This window comes from Rhamphochromis longiceps, linkage group LG18, assembly GCF_057381845.1.
Source record: "Rhamphochromis longiceps isolate RC_006_pf linkage group LG18, R_longiceps_female_GT1.1, whole genome shotgun sequence".
Classification (NCBI taxonomy): domain Eukaryota; kingdom Metazoa; phylum Chordata; class Actinopteri; order Cichliformes; family Cichlidae; genus Rhamphochromis; species Rhamphochromis longiceps.
In genome coordinates, this window is record NC_140574.1 from 29,572,696 (window position 1) to 29,588,675 (window position 15,980).

A 15,980-nucleotide genomic window follows, 5' to 3' on the forward strand; every position below is an offset into this window, starting at 1 on the left:
CGAGAACTCCCGTGTGGTTTAGCCCGTGTGTTGTAACTGCTGCACTTGCAATTAAGGGTTCAATTCTCATCAGGCTCATTTTGCAACAGTGCAGAGTAAACTGCTTTTCATAGAGTGTGCTAAACAGGAGGGAAAATATTTCTCAAAAGTAGTCTCATAAACTCTTTAAAAACATATTTTCTATATTGTTGTGAATGACAGTTTTTTTTTTTGTTCTCAGTATACACATTTATTTTAATTGAGGCAACATCTGCCAGCACCATTATTAATAAGTGTAAAACAATGATAATTACGATAAAAACACCAGGTGGAATTCACCGTCTGCTTCTCTTCTCTTTGTATTAGGAGGTACTTGCTGATGGTGTCTAGACAGACATATGTACACGTGTACAGTGGAATCAGAGATATTTGTTAATGATGTTAAGATTCTAAAGATTGCAAGTTGTGTTAAATATTTCTCATTTTTTAATTTTGCAGGATACAAAAGCAAACACATATTTCTTCCACAGAAATGCAAACGTTGCAGCTTGATGGCAAGTGGCCAAATGTAACTGGGCAACACTATGAGAATGCCATAGCCAACTTTTTAATTGGAAAATAGTCTGTAATTGTTTGTACAGGTCCTTATATAAGAAAGATGAGCAGATGTTGTTGTACATGTAGCTTGCTATCGCCAGTGTGTGAATGTGTGTGTGAATGGGTGAATGACTGAATGTAGTGTAAAGCGCTTTGGGGTCCTATGGACTAGAAAAGCGCTATACAAATGCAGGCCATTTACCATTTACAGTAACGTCTGTGTTAGGTTCTCAGTCATCCAGATCATGGTTGCCTTAAGAGCTTTAGAGAGAAGGTGACTGGACTTATTTAAGTTTCTGGAAGCTTCTTCAGTTCTGCAAACAAAAGCTTAGGGGGTCCCAGGTCTTTAATCCCTTTGGGGGTGGCCATTGGTCCACTATTTATCATGTGCTTCATCACATGATTAAAGTATTAAAATAGCACATACTGCCAAATTTACAGTTTAAACCTTTTAGAAGATGTGCTATTCCCAATTGAAATGAGAGAACCTTTTTTGGGGGGACCGTCCTCTTAGTCACAGAGAAAACTGTGGTGATTATAGCTCTAGAACTGATGCAAGCAAAGGCATGTGTTAGCCCTGTGATGAACTGGCATACTGTCCAAGGTGCATCCATCCTCTCACCCAGGGTCAACTGCCACCAACCTGTGACCCAGAATTAGATAAGCAGTTTACAAAATGTAACCCTGGATGGATGGTTGTCTGTCTTTGTGCTTATGCCAGGAACCAGGTTGCCTCTCAGGCCAATAATCATCATAAGTGCCTCTCACAAGAGGTGTAAGGAAGTCCCGTTTCTTCGTCGTTACGTGCATAACAAATAAGTTACGTGCATTTCCCAGCCCTGCTGACATTACTTAATGCATTCAATCACAGTAAATTAATTTGCAGAAACAATAATCTACAGTGTTTAATTTAGGTGCTGACAGCTGTTTTGTGGGTCTTCTTCTCCGCGGACTCACAAATGGATGCTTCTTGTCTCAAGAGGAAGCATTTCTCATCTAAGCAAATCTATGTCCAGCCTGCAGCCTGCCTCCAGGCTGGGACAACACTGTGTATTCATTAAAGCTGACCTCTGCATTTGCCTGCTCTTCACTGGTATATCACGACTGAAAAACCCCCAACAACTTTAACTAATTTCGTAGCTCTAATGCGCGCTTGTATTTGCAGAAGAGTAATAATGATTGCACCGATAACATAAACAATTAGGTAATAGGCAATAATTTCCAATAATTGTTAGTCCCTAATTAAGTTTTACATCTTCAGAGCCTAAAATAAGAGACGGAGGAAATGAAATGAAAGGAGAAACTAATTAAAATGGAGGTGGCTAATACCAGCGTGCTTTTTATCCTTTTATTTTCTCTATCCCTCTATTTCTTTTGCTCTGTATTAATATTTCATCTAAAGTTCAGTGCTTTCTGCTTCAATAGACAGTAAAATCACTGCTGGAAACATAGCTCTCAGTCACATCTCTCTCCCTCTCTATCTTTGTCTCTCTCTCTTTTTCACCTCCTCACTCGCAGCCCTCCTTTGTTTCCTTTCACTCTGTTTTTTTCCTTCGCTTTAGCTCTTGCCGTACATTTTCCGGTATCTCCCGTCTCTCACAGTATCTTGTAGGTGGCGGCAAATGTCAGCAGTGAGTCTAACTGCACACTCTACTTTCCCATCTCTCAGTCACATCGTTCATTCATCCAGCCAACCAACTAGAGAGCCTGCTTGCACTTTGTCGTTTTATCATTTTGTCAGTGGCGCTCAAGAGTCAATGTAAAGCTTTTTAGCCACCTGATATCCTGGCTGGGCCGCAGCTGGCGCTTGCTTTCTCTTTATAACCTTCAAAGTGGAATTCATTTAAAATGAATACAGAGCAGGTGACTTTGAGCAATACTTAAAGAAAGTTGCTGCAGAACACTTGGTGAATTGTTCGTATGGCTTCTTCCTGCGTCAACATAAAAAAGGCATCATTGTGGGATTGATGCAAGGTGCTGGGAGTCAACATTGTTTAGCAGTGAATGCACTTAGGCACCTGGGTGCGCCCACGCTGGCATGGAAGCACAGGCATTCACATACTAATGGATTAATGGACACACGCTCAGGCACACCCTGCCTTTTCCTCCTGCTGCATATGGCATTCGAACAGAGCTCAGTAATGGCTAATGGCCTACCTCTCTGCGCAAGGCAAGTTAAGCAGCAACATGCCGCGCTTATACCCCTGCAGCCTGTAACCAAAGAGATCCGTTTCATTATTAACCCCATTAGCACTGAGATAGAAGGTGCCACTTTCACTTTCTCCGCTGCCACTTGCAGTTTAATTTAACCCCCTAGTGGATCGGAAAGAATAAAAATTTTTGCCTAGGCAGCAGATGCGGCTCTGTTTTCGTCTCTTCATCCCTGCGTGAGCTATCACGTGTCGTGATCGCGCTTAAATTACCCTCTGCGTGCCTTGATCCTGCCTTCCGTCTCTCTTTGGCCTTTTTGCCTTAAGCCCTCTTGGGTATAAGTGCCTGCATGATGGACTCCCTCCACCCCCTTAAATGGATGCAGATTTTATTCAGGCTATTTCCAAAACCAGTCCATGCAGTTTAGCCAGCTAGACATTTTTTTAATGACTCCCCTAACTCGACTCTTTGCACCACCACCACCACCTCCACCACAAGAAACAACCCTCTGCTTTAGATAAGATGCGGTGGAGTCACATCCTCTTATTTTTTATTCCCACTCAACCCCCTGGCTCCTTCACTCTCCCCTCTGTGCTTTTCCAGCACAGGCCCCCGATCCGCGCTTGTCTTCAAAAAGTGCTTCCCTGCTGGGTTTTCACCCTCTTCATTCCCCTCTCTTCCCACCCCCTCTGTCCCTCTCGTGTTGCATCTTCCATTTCATGTGTGCCTGTCCTCCTTACAGTCACCAGCTCTTCCCCTTCCCCCTCCTCTCACCATCCAGCGGTACGTCAATTTAAGCACTTTTCCTGCACCTTTAAACCTATATTAAACTACAACCACTCTAATTAACTCTCACCGCCTGTCATTTTGCTTCATTTCCACATAATCCCCCATGCCAGCATGATCCTAATTCATCCAATCAGCTGCAAAAAAAGTGGCAGTCCCCAGACGACTGTAACATCTCTCACCGAACTCCCGTTTGACAGCAGTCATGGGGAAACAGAGCAGCCGCGTAGGTGAGAAAGAGATGTGAAAAGAGTGTGGTCTTATCTGTGAAGGAGTGCCCAAAATACAGCACAGGAGGGCTTTCGATCCTTCTCTCCCAGGCACAATTATGGCCAGCTCAGTGGGACGCATCTATATTAGTGAGACATGATGCATTGAACCGGCGTGACCACGCTGTTTGCTCGCAGCCCACTCTAATGACTTTACCTGCGCGAACAAAGGCAGAGGACGGGGCACAGCCCCTCTCCATTTCGATCCGACGTGTGATTTTTATCAGGAAACCTGTGCTGCTTTTTGAGGTTCTTTATGTGAGGAATGAGCTGGGAATCTCTCCCTGCCACTCACCATTTCTTTCTTCTCCCTCTCCCCTGCTGAATCGCCTCTTTCTTTCTTTTCTCCCAGTCCATCACAGGTGGAAATGATGTATGACTAGTGTTGCCAGATGCTCTCCTGTGTGAGCAGAAAGCTGATAATGACTTGGTCTAGCCTACTTTACTGGCATCACACCCCTTTTGTCACTCTCCTCTGGAGCGCTCCCTGTGTGTGACAAGTGTGCATGAGAAAGAGCAAGGCTGGGGGACTGCTGGTGTGTATGTGTGCAAAAGGGACTGCCGTACACAGCTTTGCTGTACAAAAACCCGATCAATAGAAAAGACCGTCTCTGACTTGTAAATAACTTCCCTAATTTGCTGTCTCATTAGCAACAGGCCTGTTTATGTTCGAGTTGTCTTCGTCTCAGCCTTCTGGTGTCAGTCCCAGATGGTAGGCATGGTAGTCACACCACATAAACTGGCATTTAGCATTGATTCATTGGCACACGCTGTCCCTTTTAGTGGGCAGACCCCTGCAGGGCCACGTGGGAGTAGCCTTACTCTGTTAACGGCAGATTTTTTTTTTTTTTAAATCGCTGTTTCCTAGTTTAATATGCACACGTTAGGGCTCGGGAATGTTTCACTGTTGCAGGTTATTCAACAAGTAAACACCTAATAGAACAACTGTACAGTATGTGCGAGCTTTATCACCCTGCTGTAACATCCTCCGCTCCTCAAGCAAGGCTTTCAGCCAAACTGAGGAACCTGGCTGCAGGAAATTGCTCCCATTCAGCCACAACTGCATTAGTGAGGTCAGGCACTGATGGTTTTTGATAAGGCCTGACCCACAGTCAGTGCTCTAATTCATCCTATGCTGGAAGGTGCTGAGGTCAGGACTCTTTCCCATCAACCTGGGAAAATTCTTTCTTTATGGACCTGCCTGTGCAGAAAGGCACCTCTGCATTGAAAGGAGAAACATGGAGCTTTCTCAAACTGTTGCAAAAATAGTATGTTATGATTAGGGATGGGTATTGTTTAGGTTTTATCCGATACCAGTACCAAATCTGTACTTTTGAAACGGTGCCGGTGCTTAAACGGTGCTCGAACCAGTGCTTAAAGAATGGAGAACACAAAATTGGTCCAAAAACCTCTCATGTTCAGCTGTTTTTTTGTAAAAAGATAACAATGTTAGCCTTTTCTGCAGCTATAGGGAATATATGGTATCACTCTTGGCTGGAAGCAGTGCTTAAACAATGGAAAAAACACAAACTTTGTCCAAAAACCTCTCATGTTTAACTGTTTTCCACTTTTTCTTTGGTCATTTTAGCCTTTTTGCCCAGGGTGAAGGGAGCATCTGCCATCAAACAAGAAGACAGCCGCATGTGACTACGACGGTGTTTGCTAGTTCACCTTACATGCATTAATTTAATAACGTGGTTAGCCTACTCAACGTAAATTACACACGGACAACATTAAGCTACTCACGCAGAAAAGAACGGCTGCTGCTGCCATCATCATCCTCATCATTTCTGCTACACTGGCAGGGCTAGGGGCCAGGACTCTACTCTTCGGGTTATTGGGGGGTGTTGCTAACTCCGGGTCCGATAACAGGCAACCCACCCGCAGTAGATGTGCCTGGTGTGAGGTCTTGCAGCAAGCTATCAAACACAGCGCATTTCTCGGCTTTTAACAAAATGCTATACGTCGCCAGGTGTTTCATCAGATTCGAGGAGTTACCTCTTTTGCACCGTTTCACCTTAAAGCACTTGTTACAGGCTGCTGAGTTTGCATCTTTTGCTGTGAAGTACAGCCAGATTTGACCGCTTTGCCTTGGGCATTTTTAATCTGTAGCTCTGCTCTAAAAGAACGTACGTACCTGGGCCCGCCTACTATCCTTGGAAAGGTAAAATGATTGGCTAGAATCTAAAGTGTATGACATTTCAGGAAAAAAAGCACCGAAATAAAGCACCGAAATGTGCGCTGGTTTTCGGTCTGGTTACTACCGTTTATGTCTGGCACCGGATACCGGTACCCATCCCTAGTTATGATGTGATATGAAAACTTGCTTTGTTAAGGAAACCTACCTAGCTCAAACTTTGATTAACAGCCTAATGCTTCAACCACAGTAGGTAAAAACAGGTAAAAACAATGGTTGGACACTGCCAAAATTACTGCGACTACAGGTTTGTTGTGTGCAGGGTTTTTTTTCTGAATCCAACTTTCTTGCAACATTTTGGGAAGGCTCCATGTTTCTTGTTTCAACACATCAGTGCCCTCGTGCACAAAGGGGGGTCTATACAGAAAGAATCTTCACAGGTTGATGGGAAAGAGTCCTGACCTCAGCTACTTCTTGCAGTCTTGTTACCTCTGAATGGCTCCTTTGAAGATGGGGACCAGGTTTGCAACTACTCACGGTCAGCCACCATCTTCAAAGAGACTTTGGTGCATTAAGATGACAAAACAGCAACAAGACAGAGTCGGTCTGCCATCAGTTTGTGATTGAAGGAGTCAAATTGGCAATTACATGCAACCTATTTCTGATGACATTCCAAATATATACACAGAAATACACATAAAGTACTCACAGTGAGAGTCCAGCCAGAAACTCACAGATTTAAAAGAGAAATTCATAACATTCCTCCACAAATAGTGACGTGGTTGCTGCAGGGTGGTGATTTAACTCCAAAACGACATAGGCACTTAAATTTGAAATGAGTTGGGTTTTTAAAATCCAAGATAAATCTTTTTTGTAAAAACGTTAACCTGATCACGTTCTTTCTTCTTCATCATAGGAGAGGACAGCTCCAATTTGAATTTGTTGAATTATTGGCCCGCCGTTTCGTTTTTGTGTTATTAAGCAACAGGAAGCTTGACGTTTAAATCATCGCGCACCGCTTGAAGGGACGTTTTGCCTGCCTGTCACGTCAATGCATTTTAAGCTACCTACTTGTCATGTAACACTTTTGGTCCACATCTCGAAAATAACCTTAATTTGCCAACACAGAGAGCAGAAATTGCATTAGCGATGGTGGCCTGGGCTGGAAAACACTTCTTTTTTTTTTGATGCCAAGGTCAGCAGTTTGACTCTTTGTCCTTGCCAACACAGGTAATGATTTTACTTTTTTATATTTTAACTCCTAAAAAGGAACAGTGAGAGCAGTAAGAGTGAACCAAAGCAGTAAAATTACAGTAAAATTACAGTAAACAGAGGCTAAAATCTCTGCATGCAGAGATGCAGGAGGTTCCTCAGAACAAGCTACTTCTTTCACAGGTTTTTTGTTCCTTTCTAATAATATGTATATATATATATATGTATGCTAATCAAATGCTCATTATCAGAACATCGAACAACACCCTGTTTCACGCTTCATATGTCACTGTTGACTTTTTCAGTAACAAACCACAACAACGATCTTTCCCTAAACCTAAACAGGCTGTTTGTGCAACTGTGACAAATATAATCAACACAAAAGCAATAAATGAAAGAGAAACATGTTTCAGCATTTTGAGACTTTTTGAGGCGGAAATACTAATTAACAGTGTCTCTCAGTTATGTTGATGAAACAAAATAAGGGCAGAACTGCGTTTTCCCCTCTCAGAACATGTTTGCTCTTTCCATTCAGAGTGTAAATGTCATTTTGATGAGACGGAGTTGCGAGAAAAGTTTCCTTTTACATGATTTGAATCGTTTGCACTTCATTGCTTTCGACAATGAAGATCCATTTAATTTTCAAAATAAAATAATGTAGGGAATTTGGGAGAGAAAAATGACTGCGTAGTCATGTAGACATAGTTACATTCTGGTATGTAAAGAGTGATGCGTATTAAGACACTGTGGGAGGTCATGTAACTGGGAGTTCTTTTTAGCACTTTAAATTGATCTTAAATCAATCGACTATTTATTTTTTCTATAACAAAGCTGTTAGTCTATATATTATAGTAAGTACATTGGAAAGAGCTATCACATCAGGTATATCACAGATATCAGCTGTGTGAAGCACTCCTTGAAAGAATCTTGAGTAAACTCTGGAAGATGGAGAGAGAGAGGCAGAGGAAGCAATTGTTCACCGGGAGGTAAATGAAGGAAAGTATAAAAGTGGGTAAAGAGCAGCTTGGAGAGCAGCATATGGCAATGGGGCCAGTTCATGGCCCTTTAGAGCCATAAGGCCAGCAGTGAGCTTAATGCGTCTGTCACATTTACTGCTTGTTATGTGTGCAGAGAAAAGTCTGTGGTGCTAGCTAACAGCTAACCACTATTTAACCATGAAAAAAAACCAACTTCCTTTTGAATTTCTGTGAAGCTGTTTCATTTGTGCCGTTATATAATCTCCACTGAGAATCTCCCAGACCATTACAGCAGCGGGCGCAGAAGAACTGCGCAAATAAGCTAATATTAAACGAGTGCCGTCGAGGTGCAGGATTCCAATCAGACAGTGAAAAGGAATTAACACGGTCTAACCAGGTAGGTGTGGAGATCATAGCTAAGAAAAAAATATATTACTTTGAAAGGCAGCTCAGTGAAAAATGGGAAAGTGTTTGATTCACTGTGGTTTCATCTTGATCAAGAAAGAGTTTGCTCTAATCTCATCAAATCCATCTTGGCTGCTGTGTTTTTAGAGAATTTCTTTCCTCTCTGTGTTACTGTGGCTTTACAATGTTGAGTCTTAATTTGACAACTCTTTGTCAAATGACAGGGTCATTAATTTAATTTTTTTATTTTACCCCTGCCGAATCTGTAGCTTTAAATATTTTAATATGTGATCTAAGGTTACATTTCCCCTGACTGATTGAGTTGAGTCTGAAACAGCCCTGAATAACTTATCTCGCAGATAGATGACACAGAGAGGGTGACTTCTTGTTCTGTCACTGCTAATTTGCAGCGCTGTTCATTTTATGCAGAAAAGAGTTTCCATCTGTCCCTTCAGACAACAAAGTAGTGAAGTGGGAGCAACGTCAAGACAAAAAGGAAATTAGTCAAAGGCATTTTGTATATGAACCAACTGTTATAAATCCACACAACTTCAGTTATTTAGTAAATCATCCACATTTAAGTGATGAAAATATATTGCATGCATTACTGCTGGACAAGCATTTGGATAGTTTTTACTTTTTACCTATATTGTTGTTGCAACAGTAATAATGTTCTGAGTGTGGACCTAAATAAATACAAAGGACCACAAATACAAAGAAAAAAAGCAACAATTACAGCCTCAGTTTTGAGCTTTTGCAGTCCCTTACTGCGTTCCTGAGGGTGACAGCTGGAACAGGTGATGTGAAGGACGCATCCCACCCAGCATGGCGCCTGTTCCAGATGTTGCCCTCAGGAAGGTGGTACAGAACAACAAACACTAAAACAAACAGACTGAAGAACAGCAGATATCCCAGGGCTGTTGCAATAATTCATAATAAACAATAGATGACATTGGTATGTCACCTTTTCACTAACCTGTACAATCTTCAGCTTGTGCATTTAGTAATGGTTCAAGCACGCGCACACACACACACACACACACACACAGATAGATAGCTGTACATATCTATTTGTTTATATTTTTGTACTGTTTGTACTGCGTTTACAGGTAATTCTTTTTATTTGTATTTTTTCCAGAATAGTTAGATTGCTTTCTTTGCACTGACTGGGACAGCAAATAATTTTATTGTGTGTTTTTCACAATGACAGTGAAAGAATAACTTCCTGCGAACTTCAATCACTAAGGAAATAATGCAGTGTTCGTTGCTCTGGGTGAAGTGAATAATAAAGAGGGTGGGGCACCAAAAACCTCAGTGTAACTGTAACTTGGTTGGTTGAGAGGAGGGTGGATTGATCGAAATATCGATAGTACTAATACCAATGCTGGTACTGTTGTGGGACTGATACAACCTCAATAGGATCAATACTTTGTTTCTGTCTTCTGTTTTGTTTTTTGATGAAAATACACCACAGACATACACTATGAAAAATGTCAGTGTTGACAGATAGTATCGACCGTCACATCTATTTTTTAATATCTCATAGCACTTAAAAGTGCTTTAGAGATAGGTACAGTTATAGTCCGGGGCTTCAAGAACACACACAGTTTCAAAACACAAGAAAAACTGGTCCTTTTTTATTGTGTTAACTAATTATTGTCAAAAGTAAAATCACAGTGATTTAGCGGTCATTAAAATGTGTTCAGAATATGCAAACTTATATTGATTTTCATGTTTCTTATAAATGATGACACACTGATTTCCAATTATATGCTACCTATGTAATGTAATTGGTGTCTGTATACTGGACCTCTATTTACTTGGTATCGGATCAGTACCAAAATTGGCAGTACTGCGCATAGTTGCCCGTGGTTTGCATAGAAAAAACTGACTTGTCTGCAAACACTCACTAAATAACCACTCAAAAAAAAAAATGCAACACAAACTGGAGATGGGGAATGTTCACCTTCAAAGTAAAAGTTGTGCCTTACCACTAACATGTTTTAAAGGACACAGCTTTTACTTTGTAGATGAGTGGTGTGTGGTTTTCCATCCCACTCTTGACAGTTTCACTACCACTTGGCAAATAGTGCTTGCAGACAAGTTTGTGTGTTCCTTAAAAAACAGGCACAACTGAGGCTATGCTAGCAGCCATAGGAGGCTCTCAGTGCAGCACCGCATATGTCACAATGGCTAGTTTCACCTAGTGACAGCAAGCAACCTCTTGCAACCCCTGACTAACAAGCAAGGGGATACTCATTTTTCCTTGACAACCAGTTGTTGCCAGGTGGTTTCCAACTTATCCCTATGTCTGTGTGACTGGGGGCCTAACTAAGTTAAAAAGAAAAGAAAACATAACCTAGACAAATGCACCAGTTGCACCACAACAAAGGCAACGAAAGTTAGTAGTCAGAGCCAAGGAGCTTACATACATGATGCAGCCACAGCTACATGACAGCTCTCTTAAAAATGTGCTTTCTCTTGCAAATGTTCAAATTCAAAAGGGTCAGTAAATGAAAATGTGCTTGAATGAAGTGAAAAAATTATACTTAAAAAAAGTGTGACGTGTGCTAACCGCCGTGCTTATAGTTGAATGAAACCATAAGCACTCGCAATTAACTATTTATTGCTTTTAATGTTTCATAGCGGCACAGCGAGACAGAAATGCTTCAGCCTGTGGCTTTGCTCGGCCCTTCCAAAACATTTGAGGGTGTAAACCTTATCAAAGCACCATCAAGACCCAGCCTGTGGTGTACCCCAAGGTGATAATCATAAACCCATGAAAAATAAAATACAAGTAAAGAAAATGAGAACTATTTGTGATGAATTGGTTTTTTTTACCTACTGTAAAGCCCACGGAAGGACAAATTAGCTATCCTTCTCATGCATCAGTTACTCAGATACAGGATACATATAGGAATAAAAATATCCTGTGCTTCTGTAACAATGTGCAGTTCAAAACATTTTAAGAATTTAAGAATTGCATCATTTTTTTTCTAATGCTGCTCAAAAATTTGAATCCTTGAATCAGGCTTGTGGCAGCGAAAGAATGTGTTTTCCTCTCAATGCCTCCCAGGAGGTCTTAAGATTTGTGTTACCTGAAAAAGGTGACAAGCTACATGTTTCATGTAGCTCTCAGGGCCCTTTGCCCTCCTTGCAGCATAGGCCAGTGACAAATTCTTGTGGGCTCCAGGTCCACGAGTGTCTTGTGATGTTTCTTGTTGTCTTTCTGAGGGTATGCCTGTGCCATCCCTACCTCTTCTTCCATGGGCAGTAAATCCCAATGCTGGAAGAATAGAAGCATTCTGAGGGCGACTAAGAACTAACAAAGCATGAACACTGGATGGAAATCTCTGCATTTTGCAAAAAACTTGTGCGAAGTCTTGAATAAATGTTCTCTCAGCTTGATACCATTAGTTCAAATTGGTTTGTACTGTGAGAACAGTTGATGTGAGAATAGCTCTACGATATCTTTACAGAAGAAAAGTAAAGCAAACATTTAGAGGCCGCACATGCAGCACATAATGCATCTGTCTGCTGTTTCAGTAGCATTTGTCATATCATCTCCTGCCAAAACTAGTTTCTTCAAAAATGACAATGTTAATCTGTTATTAAATTAGCAACATCATGGTGTTAACTGAAATGTTCTGAAAACACAGTGTACCTTCAGATTTAAGATTGCTGTTTCTGTAACAGTGTCTTGAAATTGCCTTGGGAAAACCTGAATAACTGAACAAGTAATATATATATATATATATATATATATATATATATATATATATATATATATATATATATATATATATATATATATATATATAAAATTAAATATTTTAAGAGTGTCTTAGGATTGATAATGAATGCAGCTGCTCGTCTCCTTACTGAGCGGCGTGTCTCTATTACCCCTGTCCTTGCTGATCTGCATTGGCTTCCCGTTAAGTATCGCATTCAATTCAAAATCCTGCTGCTCACCTTCTGAATTATTAACAATATAGCGCCAAGCTACCTCATTGAGCTACTATACACCCCTACTAGAGCACTAAGATCATCTTCCCAGTCACTCTTGGTACTGCCGAGACCCCGGCTGAAGACTAGAGGTGACCGCACGTTTGCCTTGGCTGCACCCGATCTATGGAATAACCTCCCCATCGCTATACGCAAGTCCGATTCCATTCAATCCTTCAAATCGCGGTTAAAAACCCACTTATTTAGCCTCGCCTTTTCTACCAGTTAAAGCTTGCTTGTTAGTTAGCTTAATGCTTATTCTTATCTTTGGTTTATTCTTAATTATTTTTAATCATTTTAAAATTTTTGACTGTTTTATCCCTTACACTTATTGCTCTTTTATGCTTTTATATGCATTTCTTTTGCTTTTGTTTTTTAATGCCATCTAACCTGCTAGCATGTTTTGGTACCTTGCCGTAGCCCTCAGCCTTCCCTCTTACTTCATCTTACCCTCTTACATGTTAAGGGGCGACTGTGGCTATGGGGCGACCGTGGCTCAGGGGGTTGGGAAGCGTATCTGTAACCGGAAGGTCGCCGGTTCGATCCCTGGGCTCTCTGTCCTGGTTGTTGTGTCCTTGGGCAAGACACTTTACCCTACCGCCTACTGGTGTTGGCCAGAGGGGACGATGGCGCGATATGGCAACCTCGCTTCTGTCAGTCTGCCCCAGGGCAGCTGTGGCTACAACTGTAGCTGCTTCCACCAGTGTGTGAATCTGAGAGTGAATGAATAGTGGCATTGTAAAGCGCTTTGGGTGCCTTGAAAAGCGCTATATAAATCCAATCCATCATTATTATTAAGCACTTTGGTACACCATTGGTTTTAAATGTGCTATATGAATAAAGTTTGTTGTTGTTGCTGTTGTTATAAAACCAACTTAAACCTTGTTATATTTGCATCAACTTATCTCAGAGAAGCTTTGTTGTTGAGGTTTCACAAGCCTGTTTTATCTGACTTTAACTTGGAGGACTTGTTGGAGGGAGAGTACTGCAATTACTAGTACGGAAGCCCACATTACAGATTTGATATTAAGAGACTTGGAAAGACAACAAACACGGTGAGAAATAACGTTGGTTTCCATGGATAAAAGACTTTGATGTCTGTAATCCCGATCCACAAAGTCACATAACCTCACAAGTTTGTCTCACTGTGATGTTGTCAAATTTGCCGAATTCTTCAGATTGCGTGTTGTGGGACCAGACACTTGTCAGGGGTGGGCTATCTTTTATTCCGTCAGCCGGTGTGTTTGTGTGATGTTGTTCTCGCTCACATTTACAGGTCTATCTGATTCCTTTAGCTTTAGCTGAGCTGATAACAGCTCTGTTGTGTGCCAAATGGTGATATCTTACCTTTTCCCTTCACTCACTTTCTATCTCCCCTACCTCACTTATTCTTGTCGGTGGCCACTGTGTGCGTGCTAGGACAAAGGTGCTATTTGAATTTAAGTGCATGTGCGTCTGCTTTTTCTATAGAAATATCAGTTTTTTGGGTCCTCCATGCTTTTATCACATACCGGTAGGTGTGCCCGATGGATGAGAAGAGGAACATATTATGTAAACTGCAAAGCCAGCAAAAGGACTGATAATGTACTGCTTTAATGGGCTGACAGCTAAACATAAACCAGCACACATGAACGAGCCTGTTATCTTGATTAATATGTCTCAGCAGAAGGAATGAATGGACAACTCGGAGAGCCAGAGCAGCTTCTCTTAACCGTCTCTTAATCTTTTCTTTTTCTTTATCTCCTTAAACCCTTCTGTTTTTTTAAATCTTAGGCTCTTTTAATTTAGTTTTTTTTTAACAGTAGGTTTTCTGGCCATATTCTACCTGTCTTTTAATAATATCTGTGCGGAGCGCTCAAATGCACACTCTGCTTTTATCTCTCTCCTTCATTCTCTCACTTCTTTTAATTTAAACGCTGCCTTATCGCAGCAAAATGTTGTAAATATTGGCTCAGCGCAGGTGGGGAACAGCAATTTGAATACACTTCAAAAGACAAAATTAAATGTTTAACTGACAAATGAAGCGTATCAGAGCTAATGAAATGACAGTGCTCCTCTAATATGTGCCGTTGCGTGTCTCTCCCCAGGTATGTGGTCCTTCTCCGTTTCCGAGCTGGCCATCCCGGGCGCTGAGATAGGACGCATCTCCGCAATGGACGCTGACCTGGGTGAGAACGCCAAGCTGGAATATACCATCCTGGAGGGGGAGAGCGGGGACACGTTCAATATCACCGGACTGAACCAAGAGGCGGTCATCACGCTCAACAAGGTGAATGAAGGATGACAGAGAATGAGGGGTGGACAGATGGAGGGAGATATTGATGAAAGAGTGGGCAGGAGAGGAGGGAAGGGTTTCGTAAAGGTTACCACAGATAGTGGCTGAGGAGGAGAAAACCAGAGCTAGAAGAATGAGCAGTAAAAGAGCGCACATATGGAGTCATTTTGTAAAGGTAAAAGGCAGCAAAGGAGACAGGAAACAGATGATGAGGGGGAGGACAGACGATGACACGGGTAGTGTAGGCCGGTCTGTGGAGAACAGTTTTGTTTTGCCTATGAGTCGAAGCACAGCTAACAACATGCTGCCTAAGCCTATTAACCTGGAATTACCGGGAACTAAACAATAATGCTATATAAACTCACACAATTCATCACTGAACAGCCCTTTCAGCGAGGACTTTAATACAGCTGAGCTGCATTCTTCTTACCTGTTTTCCTTATTTGTCTCCCGTCGAGGAAGAGTGTATTGTTGGGTTTTTTGACAAATGAATCTCCAGCTTGATTCCACTCACTGCGAATCAGCCTCTTTTTATCAGCACGTCCATCTGTTTAAAGCAAACATAATGAAATATCTCCGCAAAACTCAATCCAAAGCGTGACACATCCAAATGCAAATGCTTGCAGTGGCAGAGTTGAGTGTCATTTTTTCGAGGCGGTTTGTCTCCGGCCTTTTAGCACATCCTTGCATGAATTGCAGAGCATTTGCATGTACAAGAGAATCAATAAGGCTCTGGCTTTCTATTTTGAGTTCAGTTGGAAAAATGCTATCATGCACAAATGATAGAACAGATCATTAGCCATGCAAATGCAGTCTATATGGATGTCATTTAAATATCTTGCCCTGTGACAGCTGGGATGTGCTCCAGCCCACCGCCGACCCTAAAACTGGATAATCGGAAGAGAATGGATGGATGTATATTGTGATATACTATAAAAAATCATGGTTTGTGTTAAAATAGCTGTATTAACTGCATATCACAGCACAAGCCTCTCCTTCATTTTCTTGGTTATCAGGGTGATGAGTCGTGTAACCAGCGTGAATCCTACCACATCTGATTTTTGATTGGTTACATGAAATTAAGCCACAGCGATGCCACAGATACATTTGAAAAAAGAGATATTTAATTTTATTAACAAAAAGGAACCCAGTTGTCTACATAGACGCCATTCATCAACTTAAGTTGA

General features: G+C 41.5%; 1 protein-coding gene across 3 annotated transcripts in view; it reads left to right on the plus strand.

The window, feature by feature from the left end:
• cdh24b (cadherin 24, type 2b) overlaps positions 1-15,980 on the plus strand; it is a 169,935-nt gene that overhangs the window by 111,210 nt on the left and 42,745 nt on the right. For all 3 annotated transcript variants that reach the window (XM_085388332.1, XM_085388334.1, XM_085388333.1), the window contains one exon: positions 14,606-14,787. In XM_085388332.1, coding sequence (XP_085244458.1) covers positions 14,606-14,787 — 182 coding nt within the window. The remainder of the gene's footprint in view (positions 1-14,605; positions 14,788-15,980) is intronic.